The sequence below is a fragment of the Gambusia affinis genome, linkage group LG16 (assembly GCF_019740435.1).
Source record: "Gambusia affinis linkage group LG16, SWU_Gaff_1.0, whole genome shotgun sequence".
Classification (NCBI taxonomy): Eukaryota; Metazoa; Chordata; class Actinopteri; order Cyprinodontiformes; family Poeciliidae; genus Gambusia; species Gambusia affinis.
In genome coordinates this window covers 9,327,430-9,347,039 of record NC_057883.1, presented here as the reverse complement: position 1 = coordinate 9,347,039, position 19,610 = coordinate 9,327,430, and the positions used below count along the sequence as shown (strand labels likewise).

The 19,610-nt window shown below is 39.9% G+C and overlaps 4 protein-coding genes and 1 long non-coding RNA gene across 11 annotated transcripts in view; 1 reads left to right on the top strand and 4 right to left on the bottom strand.

The window, feature by feature from the left end:
- Positions 1-159: 159 nt before the first annotated feature.
- theg (theg spermatid protein) lies at positions 160-5,591 on the bottom strand. 3 transcript variants are annotated; one of them, XM_044143073.1, is made up of 7 exons: positions 5,439-5,591; positions 2,856-2,944; positions 2,719-2,777; positions 2,564-2,621; positions 2,166-2,292; positions 596-746; positions 160-511 (listed from the first exon to the last, which is right to left on the bottom strand). In XM_044143073.1, exons 2-7 carry the CDS (start codon positions 2,915-2,917, stop codon positions 252-254), a joined length of 717 nt encoding a protein of 238 aa, XP_043999008.1. In that variant the 5' UTR covers positions 2,918-2,944; positions 5,439-5,591; the 3' UTR covers positions 160-251. The 3 variants fall into 3 exon arrangements, with proteins under 3 accessions (XP_043999008.1, XP_043999006.1, XP_043999007.1); XM_044143071.1 differs by having other exon boundaries at positions 590-746; positions 5,439-5,590; XM_044143072.1 differs by lacking the exon at positions 5,439-5,591 and adding an exon at positions 5,333-5,432 and having other exon boundaries at positions 590-746.
- A 167-nt stretch (positions 5,592-5,758) lies between these two features.
- LOC122846247 (cocaine- and amphetamine-regulated transcript protein-like) lies at positions 5,759-19,377 on the top strand. 3 transcript variants are annotated; one of them, XM_044143074.1, is made up of 4 exons: positions 5,759-5,849; positions 17,788-17,929; positions 18,013-18,093; positions 18,420-19,377. In XM_044143074.1, exons 2-4 carry the CDS (start codon positions 17,792-17,794, stop codon positions 18,525-18,527), a joined length of 327 nt encoding a protein of 108 aa, XP_043999009.1. In that variant the 5' UTR covers positions 5,759-5,849; positions 17,788-17,791; the 3' UTR covers positions 18,528-19,377. The 3 variants fall into 3 exon arrangements, with proteins under 3 accessions (XP_043999009.1, XP_043999011.1, XP_043999010.1); XM_044143076.1 differs by lacking the exon at positions 5,759-5,849 and adding an exon at positions 16,426-16,442; XM_044143075.1 differs by lacking the exon at positions 5,759-5,849 and adding an exon at positions 17,254-17,385.
- On the bottom strand, positions 6,626-12,965 carry LOC122846244 (SH2 domain-containing adapter protein F-like). Of its 2 annotated transcripts, XM_044143066.1 has the most exons (8): positions 12,712-12,964; positions 11,449-11,698; positions 11,151-11,252; positions 10,791-10,953; positions 10,266-10,523; positions 10,014-10,188; positions 9,559-9,678; positions 6,626-7,505 (listed from the first exon to the last, which is right to left on the bottom strand). In XM_044143066.1, exons 2-8 carry the CDS (start codon positions 11,692-11,694, stop codon positions 7,319-7,321), a joined length of 1,251 nt encoding a protein of 416 aa, XP_043999001.1. In that variant the 5' UTR covers positions 11,695-11,698; positions 12,712-12,964; the 3' UTR covers positions 6,626-7,318. The 2 variants fall into 2 exon arrangements, with proteins under 2 accessions (XP_043999001.1, XP_043999002.1); XM_044143067.1 differs by lacking the exon at positions 11,151-11,252 and having other exon boundaries at positions 12,712-12,965.
- On the bottom strand, positions 13,594-17,056 carry yju2 (YJU2 splicing factor homolog). 2 transcript variants are annotated; one of them, XM_044143070.1, is made up of 8 exons: positions 16,308-16,408; positions 15,904-16,102; positions 15,484-15,628; positions 15,244-15,378; positions 14,974-15,155; positions 14,738-14,879; positions 14,228-14,399; positions 13,594-14,142 (listed from the first exon to the last, which is right to left on the bottom strand). In XM_044143070.1, the coding sequence occupies exons 3-8, from the start codon at positions 15,547-15,549 to the stop codon at positions 14,021-14,023; spliced, it is 819 nt and encodes a 272-aa protein (XP_043999005.1). In that variant the 5' UTR covers positions 15,550-15,628; positions 15,904-16,102; positions 16,308-16,408; the 3' UTR covers positions 13,594-14,020. The 2 variants fall into 2 exon arrangements, with proteins under 2 accessions (XP_043999005.1, XP_043999004.1); XM_044143069.1 differs by lacking the exon at positions 15,904-16,102 and adding an exon at positions 16,654-17,056 and having other exon boundaries at positions 13,597-14,142.
- Positions 17,822-19,610, bottom strand: part of LOC122846248 — an 11,370-nt gene continuing 9,581 nt past the window's right edge. Inside the window, exon 3 of the long non-coding RNA XR_006373210.1 lies at positions 17,822-17,902. This is a non-coding gene — a long non-coding RNA (uncharacterized LOC122846248). The remainder of the gene's footprint in view (positions 17,903-19,610) is intronic.

The following is a 19,610-nucleotide window of genomic DNA, read 5'->3' as shown; positions in this document are numbered from 1 at the left end:
GTACTTAACCTATAGAATTTAAATATTTTAGCTGTGATTAAACATCTTCACATATGGTGATCACTGACTTTAAGACAACAACTGTAAAACTGTTACCAGACTTGATGAGCTAGGATTCAACCCACAAAAAACACAAAAATTAATAACTGAGGCAATAGGCAGAGCTGGCAAATTTACTGCTGTTTGGAATGAAATGATCTCAGCGAGACGTTTGGTGATGAACCTAAGAACATCGAACACCTCTCTAGAGACTAGATGCGGCGAGTTGATGCCTTTGGAGTGCATTTTCGAGGCAGAGGCACAGAGAGCTGTAATGTCCGAGGAGAGGGGTTAGTACAGAGAGCTGCATGGCTGACAACAAATGGGTCATAACCGTCATACACATCTTTCCGTATTCTGGGACAGGCCAGTTCAAGAAGTCTTTGGGAGGGGACGTAATTTCTGGCTGAGACGGAAACGGGCCAGCATGCTGAGCGCGGTCTCTCATACTTTGGATGTTCTGCCCTTGGAACTGTAAAGACAAATGCATTCAAAAGGAAGCAGAACAGCAGCAACATTTGATCAAAAGCGTCACATGAAAGAAACTTACACTCACTCGCTAGCATGCTTATACGGGACGAGGTCAAATGGGTCATAGGTCGAGATCCAACTAGGTAGCCAGGGTCAGGGTCAGGATGCCGCTTCTTTGGCTGGGCGAGCTTGCAAGTTCGGGGGGAGGCCACTGCCGACAGTGACGCTCTACTCACCTACAGAAAACACAACGCAGATAGAGTAATTCTAGAAAAGTTAGGATCGTAAAGTGTTATCGCCTCACTCTCCCCCTCCCGACTCTCCTGGTTCCCCTCAGGAGGAACGGAGAAGCTTGTCAGAGTCGATGGGAGGATGGATGGAGCTAAATACAGGGTGTAGTACTAACTGGTATAATGTAATTAAAGCCACTACTGTAGTACCTATGAATAACATTTATATTTGAGACATCTGTCCAATAATATGTTGTTGTTGGAAATTATTGGTGCAGATTTAAAACGCAACAACTGCGGCGGATAATGAAATGCTAAATAAATGATCCATTTCTTGGAAGTAAAATACTTTTTTGCAGTTTTGGGTTCAATGAATATTACGTACAGTCATTCGAACATAAGTACTCTCTCCGTAAATATGTTTATCAGACCCATTTAGAGAATTATTTGTTGTACTATTCACTTGAAACGGTTTTAAATAACGCAGCAATGTGGAGTCATAATTTTAGATTATGTGATCCTTTATTTTATTTAGTACATGTTGTACATTCAAAACTTTTTGCTGCATCATTAGTTGGGGATTATATAATTGGTTTTATTACATTTAAAACGGCTAAAATTATTACACTTTTGGCTGTTATTACTGGTTGCTGCAAAGGACATTCTGTTAGAGTTTTTGCGAGGCTCAAGTGGAGGTTCATGTTCTAGCAGGATATGACCCTAAACCTACAGAAATTAAGATGTTGTGAGTATCAATACTAGATGCAATACTAGAACTCAGATCCTGAAGATGGTATGTATTATTAAACTCTTCCTGTTGTTTTACAGCATATTAATGTATGCAAGTATCTGAACCGATCAAACAACTGTTTGATCTTTCCATCATCTTCTGCCTATATGAGATTGCCTTATAGAGGTAACAGACTCATGGGAAAACCCACACATCTCTCAAATATCTGAAACTATGCAGTTCCTCACAAGAGACCCCAAAGCATTTTCAGACCAGAGTGTAAATGTAAATAGCTACTTCAGTGAGATCTAGGTTTATCTGCAGGATTTATTCCAGCAGGGGTCCATGAAAATTCTTCATTTCTCTATTTTTCCATCTTAATCTCACTCCACCTTTCCCGTATTTACAAAAAAAAACTAAGGACACTACATCATTTAAACCCACCTGCCCAAGGAGGAGACAAAAAATTAGGATTCAGAAACAAAACTTTTATATCTGTTGGTTCAGGAGGAAGCAAAACAAAAGAAACCCGAGTCATGTGTGCCCACAAGTGTAAAATTTAGTGTACAGGTGCTCTTCAGACCTGATGTCCAGGCCTTTCTTAATGAGTCTTATGTAGAAAAGAGGCATAATGGGCTACTTCTGGTCTTGTCACGAGTACAGCAGTTTTTAGACATGTGCACGTTGCTACTCACAGGTGTTGGTAGAGGGAGTTCAGGCTGCCACCCTGTTGCATAGGGCCGAGGTTGAGCCAATTGACATACTCGTTCAGATGGGAAGGCATGGAGAGCCCATTTGCTGATCTTCGATTTGGGAGAAAGTCTAAAAGAAAAGAAAGAAAGAGACACTTTAATCTAGTCATAGTAATATAAAAATGTATGAGGCTAAAATGATAGGAAAGGGAGGCTGACTAGATGAGACATACAGATTTACTTTCCTTTATTTGTTCATAGTAGATGTTTAGCATATTTTTTAAAATGAGAGATAGGAAAGGTTAAGACAAGTTATAGATAGTACATCAGAGTGCATTTACATGGTAAAAAAAACAGAAATCAGAAGAAGTCAGGTTCATTCTTCAAACTGCTATATTTACCGGATATGAGAGTAGAAAGTTCGAGTTCTGGTCAAGTCCGCCCAAGTAGGGGCCAACTCTGTGAGAAGCAAGGAAAAGTAAAACCAATGCTGTAGTATCACAAAGAAATTGTGATTTCATAGCAAAAAAAAATGGGGCGAAAATATGAACCATACCAGGTCGCTTGACGGCATCTGTCTTAGATGGTTTTTTTTCGAGCCACTGAACAGTTTGACTGAAAAACAAGAGGAGACTCATTTAAAAACAAGAGAGAAACTGAACAGCTGCAACTTTTGGTGTTAGTTCTTCTTACCGGTCCAGATATTTGAGCTGGTCGGATGTACGCTCAGATGGTTGCTGAACTTCAGGTCCCATGACAGCAGTGCAGGCTGATGACACACACTTTGGAAAAATTGTCAAGACACATACATTCCTAATATTATAGCCACGCAATTCAACGTATGTTATTTTATATGATAAGGCAACATGAAGCAGTGAGAGCCTAGTCGCTAAGTGGAAGGAAGCTGATACATGGTCTTCAAAACCTTTTACACATAATATACATCATGTATATTTGGTTTAATCGATTTGGCAGGTCCATGCTAACGGTAGAGGTAGTTTAGAAACAATATTCAAAAAGTTTGGACATTGTCAATTCATAATTAGTAAATGGAAACCTGTCCAGAGTTTCCCCTGCCTCATGCCCAAAGACAGATGGAGATAGTCACCGGCCTCAAAGCAAGGTTGCATGGGTAAGAGAGAGAAAGAGTCTGACATAAGGTTGGGTGAGTAAGGACATAAATAAAACCAGAAGATTTCTGAAGAAATTTGAAAGGCGCCTATCGAAGTGTGCGTCACTCTGACCCAAATCATAATTCTTGATTATGAGTCAGGTCCAACGGACTTCAGCTTAGGGTAAGCCTAAACAACTTAAAATAACATAGCTAGTCTCGCTCTTTGTCATACAAAAATGCCAAGAATGAGCTACAACGCAAACGTTTGCTAAAGTACTGTCACTAGATGGGCTATCAGTAGCATGTTGTGCACCAGTACAATGCAAACAACAGTGTAAAGGCTAACATAAGCTACAGTGCTAAGATTTGCTAAACTGCAGTGGATAGTGTAAAAAAATTACAACCATGATATGTGCAAAAACAGAAGCAAGAAAGCAGCATAGAGAAGTTTTTATTACATTCCATGAATTGTGAGTAAATTTTGCTACTAAGTATCAAACATCGACCACTGTGGCTGGCTAATATCCAGAGGAAACACATGTCATCCAACACAGCATGGATTTACTCTGATTGCTTTATTAACCATTTGGATAAGGATATATTAATAATTGTAAAAAATAATAAAATGTTTTATTCTTAAAGCCTTTTACACCTTGACATCTCAAAGGATTACAAAAGTCTAAAAACAAAACAAGTAATTACAATGGATAAAAAATAAAAACATAAATAAATAAAAGAGGTTAAAATAAACATCTAAGTGAACCAAAAATGTGGCTAAAAAGAAATGTCTTAAGAAAGGTTCTCAAAATAGTCAGTGGACTCTGGCGCCCTCAGAGTAGACGGGAAGCCAGTGGAGGTTTGAGGTCATGTTTGTACACTCTCATCAGTAGCCTAGCTGCAAAGTTCTGGATATACTGGAGACTGCAGAATCTTTCTTGGAAACCCAATGAGAAGTGTGTGTGCAGTCTGGAGGTGATAAAGGGGTGGGACTTTTTTTTTTTTTTTTTTTATGTCTGAGAGGGAGAGAATGGGACAGATTTTGGAAATGGTGAAAGAAAGAGGTCTTGCAGAGGAGGCTGACATGAGATTCAAAAGTGAGCTGTGGATCCAGTTTTACACTAAGATTTGTGACTGCTAATGAAAGAGGAATATCGGAAGCAGAGAAGAAGTTGCTGGTTATGGATGATGATTGGATCTGATGAGAAGACCCCATAAGGGTGGTTTCAGTTTTGGAGCTGAATTGGAGAAAGCTCTGCTCCAGCCAGACCTTTATTTCCTCTAAGCAAGTGTTGAGTTTTGATGAGGTTGCTGGTGATGAATAATGCTGGGTTGCAACTGTGGCGTTTACAGAAAGTATTAAACATGAAAATAAATTGTAGATGTGCAGATATTTTTTCTGGCTGCAACAAATGTGTTTGAGAAAAAATAAAAAATAAAAATAAAATCTAACTTACATTCAGTCGCTGCTGTACTTTAGCACATGTGATCATCACTGCTTACGTGCCCATATTTATAATCACTTAATATTAAGCAGTACCTGTTTAAGTTTATTTGATTAGATTTTTAAAAAATTTCTTATAGCTTTATCACTTTATTTTTATGCTTTCTCTTATCTCATTTATCTCTGACGTTCAGCACTTCGTTTCAGCTGTGGCTTTGTAAATAAAATTGGTAGGCTATTGTTGCTAATTATGATTTATTATAATGCGTCACATAGCATGTAATAGAGAAGACAGCCATTCGAGCTGATAGGCTTTCGGTTTTTTTGTGTGCCATTTCTGGCGATTAAACTTACAATAGTCTTTCGGGACACGAACCAACTTTATGCTCTTAAACTACAACCACACATCATCATTCCCCTCATTAAAGCTCCGTCGGTAAACACAAATAACTAGTTGACTATTTTCATAAGGCGTGCTACTACTCTACACTAAATTAATTCTCCTGAAGCGCAGAAAAAGCCTTGGACAATAAATTTAAGGATTGTTCATGGTCCTGCTATGTAGCGGTGTTTACCGTTTGCCTACCAAGTTGGCGCATTTCTGGGGTAACTTACTTCCGGTTCGGGCTTGTGGGAACTATCTACTCTAGACTTTATTTGGAAAGTCTAGAGTGGTTGTCAATTTAGGCTGGTCAAATCTCAGGAGTCATGCGGCGCTTACCCCCTTCTGTCTTCTGCCAGCTTGCCTCTAGGCGGCGTACTCGTGCCAAGCTAAGGTCTCCATTGCTAAGAACACTGGCTGTCCTGGTCAGTACTCTGTTGCTATGGTAATTAACCCCACTGCTCTGTGAGTATGACACACAAGTCCGGATGGAATTCTAGAGCTAGCTAATCTGACTCAAAGCAGTCCGAATATCCGAAGAACATCTTCCCGTTCAAGTACACTACAGTGGTATCGGAACCATTTTCAAAGCTTGGTCGAGGGCCGTCTATCTTCTTCGATTGTGCCGTGATTCACATTTGTACCTCATTCACAGTGAAAGCACGTTGGTGTGTGCGGTCTGGTGGTCATGGCCAAGCTATAAAATGGCCATACGTCAGAAGAGCGATATTTGTGAGGGAACAAGGGAAGGTCAGAAAAATAATAATAATAAAAAAATTGGTCAGTCAGCGACGAAACCACTGACTGCCTCACTTGTTGGTCGTCAGTTACACTCAGCCACACTCTTGAATACCACTTTTCCCTCAAACGTTTGGGCGATTTGGAGGCCACTTGTGTATATACTGCCCTTTTTAACAGAGTACAGAATTATCTCTGCGGACAGAGTCAAATGACGTTTCTATGACGACACCAAAAACCCTCATGATTTTTCCAAGACCTGCCTCCATTCTTTCCTGAGCAAGTCTTGTGGAGTTTTTATCGCCATGGTAACTCGAAAAGCCAACAGAGGTAACGGCTCGTGATTTCGAGCCGCAGGTTTTGATATTGTGGGCTACAGTTAATTATTGAGTAACAGGTGCCTGCTTGCATATATATATATATATATATATATATATATATATATATAAAAACAAGATTTGGACAAATATTATTCACAGCAGCAGACAAAAGGTCCATAATAACTCTGAATGTGGTCAAAACTTCACAACTCAGTTGGGAAAATATCTTAGGATAACTAATAGACAGGAATTGCCACAAATCTGACTTTAGCAAAAGAGTGGATATAAAAATAAAATAAATTTTAGAAAGAAAGCCACAAGAAGTTGAGTTTGCTCCAAGACACTAAGGCAAAAACAAACATGTGGGAGAAGGTGTTCTGGTTAGATGAGACCAAGGTTGAACTCTCTGGCCTGTAATTGGGAATAACATATTTGCTATTGGAAAAAAAAAAGAACCCCAGCACAAAGTGGAAAACAGAACACCTTTATTTTGAGCTTACATTTAGAGTCGTATAAAATAGCACAGTAAATAACCTACCAAAGTTTCTTTGATAATCAGGACCACAAAGCCATTATCTTTCTGTATAACACTGTAGTAAATACTCTCTAAACTAGTATTGCAGGAGTTTAAGTTACCGAGTCATGTTTAAGTGACACAGCAACATGACGAAACAAGAACACTGCAGGGTGCATGGCTGCAACATGGCAGGACATTCACAAGCCTCTGAAAACCAGAGTCCAAGGAAGCAAAGGAAGGCCAGGCTGACTGATACTGATGTATTGTTTGGGTAATTTAGTAACAGATATTTTAGGGCAATAATATCGTTGTTTGTTGCTGTAGAAACATTTTGACTGTGGTTTTAATAACCTGGCTATCTAGTGAAAACCACATGAGAGTAACAGGGGGGGAACAAAAAAATATTATGGTTTATCGGCACAAACTAAAGTATACTTTGACTGCATGAGACACTTTAAAACGCCCTTCTTGATATTAAAACAAGAAGGTTTCATTCCAACACATTGAAAACATGGCACCGAGCAAATTCTTCAGTGGCAGCTTTTGGAGGGTCGCAGTGGGAAAATGTGAAGACGTAATCTGTAAATGTTGAGTAGACATTGCTTTCAGTAGCACCGGGCGGAACAGGAGCGTGTGCGTCAGCGTCAGAGGGTCTGCACAATGACGGGGTACAGCAGGGACATGTGCTCGGCTCCTCTGATGGGCAGTTTGTGCGTGGTGTAGTAGTGGATGACCTCGGGGATGGTGCAGAAAGGAGGACTGTTTTCACCGAGAACGTAGCGGCCGTCTGCGGACTCGGTGAACTTCATGTGCATGAAGCCTTTACAACTCCTGACAGGAAGACAGAACGACACGGGTGATTAATTCCACACAGATTGGTGCGTTCAAGCCTTTGTTTCTGCTAATTGTGATGGTTTTCTGCTTACAGCTGTAACGTTTGGGTTACGTTTGAGGGAGGAGAGGAGGCGGCAGAGACATCAGGTCGATCAAAAAAACTCGCAACCACACTGGTACTAGAATTCCACAGTGTTATCTTTAATAAACGCACTCTTCAACAACCTTGCAATGCCCGGTTGAACGGCTGCTGTAGTATCAAAACATAAATAAAATTAACAGAGTCCAAACAACATGTCCGTCTAGCACGTTTCTCCCTCGTTCTCCACAGAGAAGCTACGGCGCATACGTGTGACGTCATCAGCTAGACTAGAGCATCTTAAAGAGACACCACAAATACGGCTGTTACACAGCCAATGAGAAGCTGACATTTAAGGTTAACCCTTGGGTCTGCACACACACTCACAAACTCCAACTAGCACACTTGTAGTCTAAAAAAAAACAAACAAAAAAACTCATCCAAAACACTCCTAGTAAAACGTCAGAAATATGTAAAATCCTCCTAACGTCAGATTTCTGAATGGTTAAAAAATTAAGTGCTTTCATGTTGAATAAGGGCTGGAGTCTTTGTAAAAAACTAAACGGTGCAATATGTGGTGCACAATGTAGACAGCTTTCCTCTTCACACTTTGATTTTTAAGACCTGAAGGTCATTAGAGTTCTACATCCTAAATGTTCAATTTGAAGTTTTATTGTCCAGTCTAAACAGTGAACATATTTGGAAATGACTTAAATGACATAAATAAAAATAAATGTGGACGAAAAGTAATGCAGCCTACTCATTTATCTAGAACCATTCATGTAAATATAATCCTACCAAATAATTATATCTTCTCACGCTTCTTGGAACAGATTAGGAGCAGCTCCAAGCCTGAGGGCGAATTATTTCACAACAGCTGCCCTCATATTGACTGACAGAGAGTCTGTATGAAAACCTTCAGAGAGAAATGTGGATGGGAAAGGAAACATAAAATGGGCAACAGGTTCTCTTTTCTTAAAAACCTCTCACCTCACACTAAAATTATGCAAAACAAGCAAACAAAAAAAAAGAGCCCATTCCAAGGCTCACAACTCTGATCACAAAAGAAGAAAAAAAACGCGGCTGTAAAAATGAAACGGATTTCTGTTTTGTACAAAAACAGCAGTCTTCCAGAACCAGAGCTGCTTGGTATAAAGTGATGACACGTTTTCTTTATATTGCTAACAGGGAGCCCAAGGCTGCCTCTGATGAGGCTAGATATGAAAAGCGCCAGAGATCTTCTCGACAATCAAAAAGTTCAAAAGTTGCCTCCTCAAAGCATCTCTCTGAGCCTGGCACAGTTCAGAATATTTGACATAATCCAGGAGAGAAAAAGCAGCTCCATCATTCAGGGTTATTTTGGCGAGGAAGTGCTGTTGAAAACTTTAGGAAATACATTAGTTTGATAAAACCTAAATCACCGTCCAAGCATTTTGCAATTTAGTGTGCGTCGAGTGTTGAGTTTGTGTCGGCTCTCCATCTAGTATTTTTGTTTTTGTGTTCCCTACACAAGTTTACACATGCAGTTTGATTCATTACCCTGCTTTACATTGCCGTTTGGCAATATGTGCAGTTTAAGTAGAAAACACATACTTGAAATGTTTACATAAAGGTTTTGGTTACCTTTTTATTATGTGGCGTGCTGAGAACATTTGTTAAAAAATAAAAAATAAAAAAATGAAACTTTTTACATAAGGCTTCATTAGTAGAAGAGCAGGTGAGGCAGAAAATTACAGAAGAGTAGAAGTTGCCTGAAGGTTTAAATCATACATGATCTCACAAGCAGCAACCTCAATCGTACGATGAAGGAATTACCCGTCGGCAGCTTCCAACAACAAAACAATGTCACGATAGTTATGGAACATGATAATGTGTGTTTCTGTGCGTGGATTAAAAGCATGAGCAGAGAACGACTGAAACTGGACAAATGTCAGACGTAAATCGCAAACTGGGCTAGAAATTAAAATCTACCTGAGTGATAAAGAGTAGTCGCTCTGGCAGGTCTGGCTTTTCCGAACCAGGTAGGAACTCTCTTTACACAGAGTCAACAGAGACTCTGCCTCGGAGCGGCTCAGAGCTCCATGATACCACCTGCAGGAAACCACAAGAAAAAATACACACGACCTGTAACTTAATTTTTATTTTTTTGTAAACACATATCCAAAGGCAGACCTTTAAGACCCTGCATAAGTTGAATATAAGTGATTGTTTTTACATGGCTGATAAAAGTCTGTGATTAAAGTCAAATTATGAGATTCTAATCAAATTATTTTCCTTTCTTTTTGCCTTAATCCTCCTTCATAGTATACAGTCGTTTAGGTCTGCTATGCGAAAACAGAAATTCACATTGCTCATAATAACAGAATCGCTGATTTTCACATCAAACACCGTCAACGTCATTAGCAGAAATGCAGACTTCCTCTTACACTTGCTGCTCCAGAGGCAGAGACGGATCCACCCTCTCACCCAGCAGAGGAGGAGTGTCGCCAACGAGTCGCAGAGTCGTCGCATCGCACGCGGACGACGCAGAGCCCGTCTTGGTAAACCTCGTGTGTTCCGGCTGAGCTCGGGAGCGTTCCCTTCCTGCTCCTTCGAACTGAACTGCAGCCACGCAGAAAGCAAACCGTGTTATCCTCCTCACTAAATAGATTCCCCATCCTGGGATCGCCCGGGTTTACCTGCTAGAGCTTTAGAGATGTTGTCTTTCTTCCACTCCCACGGCTGGTCGTACTCATCAGCCGGCCTCTCGTCGTCCTGAGGCAGCCGGCTCTCCCTGCTGTCTATCAGGGACGCTCCAGCGTCGCTTTTCTGCATCTGCTGCTGCGCTGGTGGAGCAGCTCGATGCTGGTGGCGGCTCTTTTCCTCATAAGGGTTATCGTATAACTGGCCACCGTCTCCGCTCGCGGTCCTGTTCGTCATCGCGGTGTGTTGCAGATCTAAACAGTGAACAGGGAGATACAATAAAACCCCTTGAAGTTCGTCACGTAGCAAAACCGCCTCTGTAGTTAGCTTGAATCCCCGACGCTATAAAACCGAAAACTAGCTTTCTTTACAAACGTTCAGTAGGTTTTCGGAGAATCTTACGTTAGCCAAACTTAAGAAGGATCAAAATCATTCAAAAAGGTCTAATGTGGAAAGAGCACAGCATTCTATTGTTTGCCTTTTTCGCACTATTTCAGCCCATGCAAGTCTCATTACTAAACCTGCAATGATCCGCTGGGCTTCGAATGGCTCCATGTAGCTGCAGCAGTCTGTTGGTTCAGATTTGAGCTCCCAGTTCGGTCGGCCTCTCGGGTTTGGATGCGCATCAAAGGGATCAGAGTAATCCGTTTCACCATCTGATGCTGCTGGGGCGGAAGGAACCACCTTTATGGGGAGCCGGTCCAAAAAAATAAATAAAAAATAGCACGTATAAACATAAAGGGAAGACTTGAGCTAAGAAAGACGACGAGAGCTGTTACATAGGAAACATGGGAATGAGCACAAATCAAAATAAAGGGCTGTAAGAAAGAAAATGTAAAAAAAAAAATACATATGCAAAACATTAAAAATATAATGCTTACAGGTTCTTCGTGAACAGCGACTGGACTGAGAGGAATTTTACAGCGGCCAAACTCCTGAGAGTCCACTTTAATTAGTCTGTGTTTTGGAGAAACAACTTTCACCTGAATGTGAACGAAAATAATTCAAAGAAACTAAATAACCAAACAGATTGCTGACAGAGAGAGAAAAACAAAAAAGAAAAAACTGTGAACGCAAATAAATAAAACCTCAGGATGCATGATCGAAAGCAACAATTTAAGATGTGATGTGTTCAGAAAGGATTAGATTGAGCCGAGCGTAAAGGCTTCGGTACCGTACCTCCACACCGTCAGACAGCACAGAGCCAAATGCAGGGAAGGAGGGGAGGCTCACAGTTGTGGTGCAAGAGCTAAAGCCCCCATTCTGATGCTCCTTCTCCAAGTGTTGGTAGGGGTCCTCAAAGTCCAGCTCCTTCTGAGCTCTGTAGGCCCTCAATATCTCACTCTCAGTGTAATCTGGCCTCGGTGGCTGAGGAGGATCACGCCTGCTGCCAAGGTTTAGGTAGTCCTTTAGCCACTTTGCCATGGATCTGAGGAAAACAGTGGAGTAATACAGGATGTCATAACTATGAAATATTTGGACAGTGGCTCATGCTCTCTTTCTCCTGAAGCTGGTTTAATCATCCAAGGCTTGAATAACAGACCACCGTGGTTTAATGAAAAAGTCAACAATGTGATAGTTCAGTGATTTAGTAAAGCAGGGTCAGGTTAAAACAGAATCTCAACCTGAAACATGGCGCTGGCAGCATTATGCTGTTAGGATGATATTCCTCATCAAGGACAGCAAAACAAATTAACGAATTAAATTTTAAGACTCTACAAAGTGCTCAGCTGCTACCCCAAACAGAGAAGCATGTGAGGATCTGACAGTGATGCTTTGTGGATGTTTTGGAGATGAGGCGTTCATATCTGGAGCTGAAACCGACGGTCATCCTTAAAAAGCTTTAAGGGTTGAGCAGAAAAAGAGAAACGTCTGGAGCAATAAAACCTAAACTGCTGCTGCTGCTATAACCAAGATCTGAATACATGATAGTAAATATGCAGATTGTTTTTAAAAGAGTATTTATTTTAGCATCTGCAGGTGGATCAAATATAAATCACATCACATAAGAGTGTGGTGCGACCTTTTGCAATATATTGATGATTATAGCAAGACGCAGAACCATGTTAGTAGTTACTACATTAGCCGTAGTAATATTATACACTTTTAATGAAAAAAAATAAAAATAACTCAATAGGTCAATAATAAAATCTAACCTCTTAATCTTCATTGGTTTCCCATCAAGCTTAATCAAATAGCTGCTTTCTATAACTTGAATAACATTAGCCAGGTAACTCAGCTAGAGCTAGAAAGCGTTTATGTTTCGAGCCATCAATTTGCTCCCCGACTATTATTGTCAAGATAAAAAGCAGAAAAAAATGTTGTTGTTTTTTACCTCTGAAATATAAGTTGTTAAATAAATGAGCGGCGCAGCTGACGAGCATCCCTCTGTAAACACGGAGAAGCTAAGTTAGCTTAAGCTAAAATAAAAAAACAACTCACTCTCTTTCTTTTGACCGACGGTTCCTCCCGCTCCGGTTATCATCAGGCAATTTTCATCAATGTTGTCTCTCCAAAAAAATAAGACATTCTGGAAGAAAAACCGGTTTATAGCCGACTGGTTTATAGTCGGCTGGTGTTAGCTGGAGCTTTCCAGAGCGTGGAGCAGGCTGGACTGACCCCGGGACAACATAGACTGGCAAGGCTGTCTGCCGTCGAGGGCACGGAGGGGGGATGTTGGGATATTGGGATATTTTTAGTGCGGCAAATTTAAAGAAACAAGATTTAATTCTGAGCGACCATTTTTTCCACATATAAAGGAGCTATGTTTAAGAAGTGTACTTCTTTAGTTTTAAATAGGTCTATAAAATGTGGAATAGATTATACCAGAAGTCTTTCGACCCTCCATTGTGGTGCCGTATTTGGAAAAAAACAAAAACGATTTTAAATGTTGGGATTTAAGTTTGTGTTCGGCCCCTTTAAATTAGAGCCAAAGAATTCTGACTTTTTTTCTGCTCTGACATTTTCTTTTCCAGTGGCCTCAATCCTCTGTTATCTTCTGCTGTCTGCTGAACGTCATTTTGTGCTGTTTATTTTTGGTGTAATTAGAGCAAAAGCCAATATTGAACAAAAACTCCAGGTGGCTTTCTGGATGTTTTTATAATATTCCTTCACCTCTAAGGTGGATAAGTGCAAACGAAATGTCCATCTTTTATGCCTTGCTAAGAAACTTTATGTAAAAGAATTATTTTCCATTTGATTGATTAAATAAACAAAATTACACTGGATTTCATTTTAATAACACAGAATGAGACCAGTTCATCAAGCTTCTAAAACACTGGAACAAGTGTATTTTTAAAATAATGGCTGCATATTTATGAAATACAGTGTATATAATGCTTTCTTAATTCCTGTTTGAGTGACTGTGTTACCTAATGACAGAGCAGGTATTGATGATGGGGGTCAAATTCAAATATTAAAATTTAATCCTTAATAGTTCATGTTTTTGCAATAAAAAACACAAGAACAGTTTAAATATTTATAATATTACCAAGATTTCATTCTAATTCATCACTAAATCTTACTTTCAATGACCACTGCAGTCAAATCAGTCTTTTAAAGTTTGAACAAAATATTTTAATGGAACACTTTGTTCAAAAATATTACACAATCACCATAAGTTTATTTTAACTCAAAAATAAATCAAAAAATTATATTTTTATGATTTGTACGAGGGTGGATGACAATATAACTTGCATATAATTTAGTTTCTGAGATGAACTTTCACAAGTCTTCCTCTCTACATATGTTGTCACTCGCTGTCATTGCTGTCGCTGTCTGAATACGCCCCCAGCAGGCTGAGAGATGATGAGGCGTTTTGGGAAACGCTGGATTTAGGAGCATCCGTCGAGTCACCCATTGATGTCTTTGAATCTGCAAAACAAACAAAAATTTCAATAGACACGTTTGACTAAAGCAGGCAATCTGTCATCAGCTGTTTGTAATGTGGGTGCGTTACCTGTTTTTGATACAGGAGAAACAGTTGCTTCCTCTGTAGTGGGTCTTTTATCTGTTGCCGTTGGTTTCTTTCGTACCACCAGGGAGCTTAACGCCCCCCGGCCTCCCAGGGTTCCAACACTCTTCGCCCAGCTCTCCACCTTGGCCCTCTTTACTCCACCAGATGAAGCTTCCTGTGAAAACACAGCATGCCACCAACTCTTGCTTCCTTCTTGCAACACGATTTTTATTTAAGGGCTATTAATATTTGAAAAAGCAGAAAACTGTCAAAATTAGTGAAATAGGCTGTTATTATCTAACACATTGTGCAGTGTGAGAGTTCTTGCAAATTTTTAAGTATTTGACTGACTTTGTGGAAGAATAAAAATTGGGAACTATGTACATTATTTATGTGTGCAAAACAATCATCCACAAGGAAATTATTTAAAAAAAGAAAGAAAAAAAAGAACCCAAATATTGCAAATATTGAGATTTCCTTCAAACAATTTTCTGCAACAGGGTTTCCACAAACCTGCACATCAGTGTTGTCAGTGGTGAGGATATCTGTTGGTTTGTCTGCACAGACCATAGACTGGCTGCTGCTCTCCTCCTCTCTGTCTGAATCGGAGTCAGAGTCTCTCAGTCTTTTCACAAGCACACGCTCCAACATCTCTCTGGAGAAAAAAACAACCCATTTTAACTTAACAGACTGGTATTGTGTGCAAATTTGATGCCGTGTTTTACTCTGTTTGGTCTTTCCTCACTCACTTCGTTTCGCGCTCATCCTCCTCTTTTTCTCGCTCCCTCTCTCTCTTTTCCAGCTCTCTATATTTATCGATCATTCCCTCGAAGTCCACCAGAGCCTGCCTCTGGTTCAGCTCCTTCAGTTCCTGGAGGTTCTCCAGAACTTCCATCTCCATCTTGGAATCCTTTGTACGATTTTCTAACACCTGGCGACGGATCAAGACACAATCACTTCTCCATTCTTTTGTGTTAACTCTAGTAAGAGCAACAAACACTGTGGATTAAACAAAATACCTTCATGGGGTTGTTTAATTCCTCATCTTCCCTCTCCTGCTGGATCCTCTTCTCCTCTTCCTCAATGAGTTTCTCAGCCTGGAAGTTACGCGTTGCACCATGCTCCATGGCGTAGTCCGTATTCTCTGGGTCAGTCTGCAATATCAAATTAAGTTAATTGATTCTTATTGAAAGACTTTAAATGAAAAAAAAAAAAAGCCAGCAGTAGTTTGTGACAATGATCTGATATCTACAACTCACCTTAAATGTTATCTCAGCAAGACACCGAGTGCATTTGATGTAGAATCGGAAGATTGGGAGTCCCATGTATAGTTCGTTCTGAACCGTCTCTTTACGAGCGTTGAATTTCTTTCCCTTGTAGATGTACTCACCACATGTTTTACACCTGTGCATCAGAAGAGATATTAGCTTTTAGAAAACGTTTCTCACTGAAGATCTCAAGTTATTTATTGTAGCTAGTAGTTTATTTACTCTGGTGATAAGGACCTCATCTTATTCAATAGACAGCTTACCACAAAGCAACCAACATAAAGCACAATTATATCTACAAAACAAAAAGTAGCTACAGGTAATATTCAATACTGTGAAGAGGGCTTATCAGGTGAAGCTCTTTTCATTTCCCCCAGTAAGTACCAAGGTTTTGGGTTCTCTCCTACTTACTACAGAACATCAGTTATCTTTCATGGTTCTTATGAGAGGTAAGTTGCTTCCTTGCTGCAATTCTTGACACCAAACTCGCTTACAAACCAGGTACTTTCTGGTTTTTCCTGGGAACCCTGAACGTTTCTTCAAAGTAATGAGTCTCGTTGTGACATCTTGGTACAAAATGAAGGTGATAACTTGTGTTTCCTTTGAGTTTCTATGGTTAAGAAATGAAGAATAATTAAAGCACCACTCCCCTTTAAATCAATACTTCTCTTTTAATACAACATAGGAATAATAGAAATATCATCTGCACAGTCATCCTTAGCATACCTGAAATGATGCTGCGACGTTTTAGAGCGGACAAACAGAGCAAATAAGCTTCTTTCCCCCAATTTAGCTATTAGAATAAACAAACATACCTCATATTGAACGGAGCCATCAATCTGACCACATACTGACGATCTTTCGGGAGTTTAAGTTTTGGGATTTTGGCAGGATCGAAGTCCGGAGGGTAGTATTTCTGAGAAACGTAGAATATTGGAGCAACGTTTACCGTTGAGTGCACGCAATAACTGATCAATAACTAACAGTTATGTGATTTAAAACCTCAACGTATACATATCAATAATAACAAAACAACTTAGAAAGCGTAAAAGTTTCAAACACAGCACTTAGCATCACTGCTAACGTTAACCCTCTGTAATTCTTCCAAGATGCAGATATATCCTTAAAGTTAAAAGAGAATATTCTCTTTTAATGACTTACATTCAAGACTTTTCTTTCGGACATTGTTGCTTTTGGTTGTAATACAACGCAAAGACAAAACCAAAGGATGCTAAAAAGGATTAGCTCACAAAGCTAAACTGCTGGATTATAAACTTCCGGTTGTGTCGCTTGCTTCCGATTTTCAGGATATGCTGCTGCCCCCTACTGGTCTGAGGGGCCACTTACAACAATTTTCTCCGACAAGATAGACAGACAGACAAGAACATTAGAGGATTTACGTTCTAATTAATATTTTTCATTAGCCAGTGAAGGAAGTTTTGTTCCGTTTGGTGGCCTGTTAGGTGTAATGAGAGTGAAAGGTCTTCGACATGGCTTGAATGAGCAAACATACGTCTGTCTACCTCACATTTGCCCACGTCCATTTCCTTTGAATGAGCGTAAGGTGGTGGGGTGAAGGTCATCCGTGAAGGAGGAAATGAAATCTTGATTACAGATTGGTGTCAGAGCAGGTTAATTTGAGGTCTGATTAAGGCTGCATTGAAAAGTGAAAACATCGGAAGATGGACAGGCAGGAACACTGTTGAATTATAGATGAAAGATGGTCTGTGCTCGTGAACAATTCATCTCTGATAGATCCAAACTGTTCAACGACTTAATTTAGAGTTGACACTTTCAGAATTAGTCGAACAATTGTTCTTTGTGCTGCTATGATGGATGAGTTGACACATTCACAAGAGCCTCAAGTCTTTGGCACATCAACGTGACTCATGAGTGAGTCAAATAGTTGGTTTAAAGCCACTAATGTCCTAATGTAACAATGGGGATTTTGGAAAGAGTATTTCTTTTTATTGACTTTCATTTAATCTGACAATATCCAGCTAAAATTAAAAGCATGTTTGTTGAGAAAGCCGCAAAGATGAGAAAAATACACACAATTTGAATTTGTGAATTTCAAGGGCAAATACATTTCAGCTGGTTAAATCCTTTCCAAAGATCAAAAAGTTTAAGATCAGTGTCACACAAGCCAAAGTTTAGATTAATATTTCAGAGGCTGGCTGATGTCACCATTCCCCGTGAAGCATATATAAAAAGGGGGCCGTGTTGGTGGGACGTTCTTCGCAAATATATCTCTCCACTCTCCTCTGAGAAATACTCCTCTGGCTTGTATTTCAGCACCATGGTCAGCGTCCGGACCCTCCTCTTCCTCCTCACGGCCACCTGCTGCGCCTACCTGCGGACGTCCCGAGCCGAGGAGTCCTCGCTGGAGACACGCTCCGTGGACTTCACCCTGAAAACCCAGCAGGAGAAAGACCTGGTAAGAGATTGCTAGCATTCATCCACATTTTAAATGCCAAGCTGGAGCTTTCTTAGTTTTTTAAAATATGTTTTCCCTTTCAGATTGATGCTTTGCAAGAAGTTCTAGAAAAGCTGAGAAACAAAGAAATGCCCCTGGAGAAGAAGCTCGGCTGGTTACCCTCAGTAAGCAAGCTGAGCACAAACAACAACCTGAACAACAGCTTTCATTTTATTTCCCTTTTTTAAATTTCCCCGCTTTCTTTTTGAAGTGTCACACAAGCCAAAGTTTACGTAGTTTGACATAAAGTGAATGTAAAAAAAAAGAGTTGTGATCGTAGTGTTAGGTTATGTCACATTTTTTCTTCTTCAGTTTTTGGAAAACTACAACCCACCTCTAATTGGACGCCATGCTTTTAGTTTCAAACACAAACTCAACGTGTCACTCATAGTCTATACAAAGCCCCTGTGTGCACGTATCTGCCATTAACTCTCTTGTTTTATCTGTGCAGTGTGATGCAGGGGAGCCGTGCGCCGTGCGTAAAGGCGCACGCATCGGCACCCTGTGCAGCTGTCCCCGGGGGACTGCCTGTAACTTCTACGTCCTCAAATGCTTGTAAAGAAGAGGCAGAAACGCAAAGGCGACAGATGACTTCGGGTCAATTTTCCCTTTTGCCATTTTCTTTTTCATACGTAGTCATTTTTGTTCCATCCACTTTCTATTTCAGCCATGTTGCACCGATGTACTGCGACTGTTACTCCAAGGTTTGCTTTTCTTTGCAGCTAGTATTCAGTGCATTGTGAAAATATCCACGGCAGTCACAAATTGTTCAAAATCTACAGATAATTCATGTCTTTGACTTTTACCCTCTTTCCTTTTATTTTGAGCCAGCTGACCTTAGTGGAATTTGAACAGCAGAGAATAAATTGTCTATTGTAGTCCCAATAACTCTTATGGTTTAATACCAATCCATCAATTAATGTTTAATGTACTATTAAACAAATGCGACATTTTGATATCTATGTTATTTATAAAAAGTAAAGTGCTCTTTGGGCTGGTTCTGGAGATTATGACCCTTGATCACACCAGTTGGTGCGTATACTCACTACAATTAAAGTTAAATGTTCACATAAATAGACTATGAGTAAATTGATAAGGACAATTTGTGCAGAAACAGTAAGTCTGTAAAGTTAGGGCCTGAAAGGGCCACAATTGTGACATGTACTGGTGAAGTGATGAATGTAAGATGTGATAGGACATCAGGGCAATGTTTCTTTTCATATGCCCATTTTGATTTTCATGAAAAAAAAAATCAAACAGTTATATATGTTTGAATGTGAGAAAAAAACTTTCTGACGCTATTTTCTCCTAATTTATGCCATCATTGTGGAACATAAAGCTTACAGTCAGTTTATAAATATAGCCTATTTGTAAGAGTCAAGAACAATAAACTAACTTTCAAAAATCAAGGAGACGTGTTTATTTTGCACATATGACACAATAAATGATATAATGTTATGGACTTCCAGAGTTGTAAACAGGGGCACAAGCACAGTCAATGTGCCGCACGTCTCCCAAGCGTTTGCTATGGAAGATAAATAACGCGGTGCTAAAATTTCGGAGGTCCGAAAGTGTGAAAAAAAAAAATGCTATTGATCTATTGAGCATCCACACAGCAGCATTCCAGCACAGCAGCCGTCAG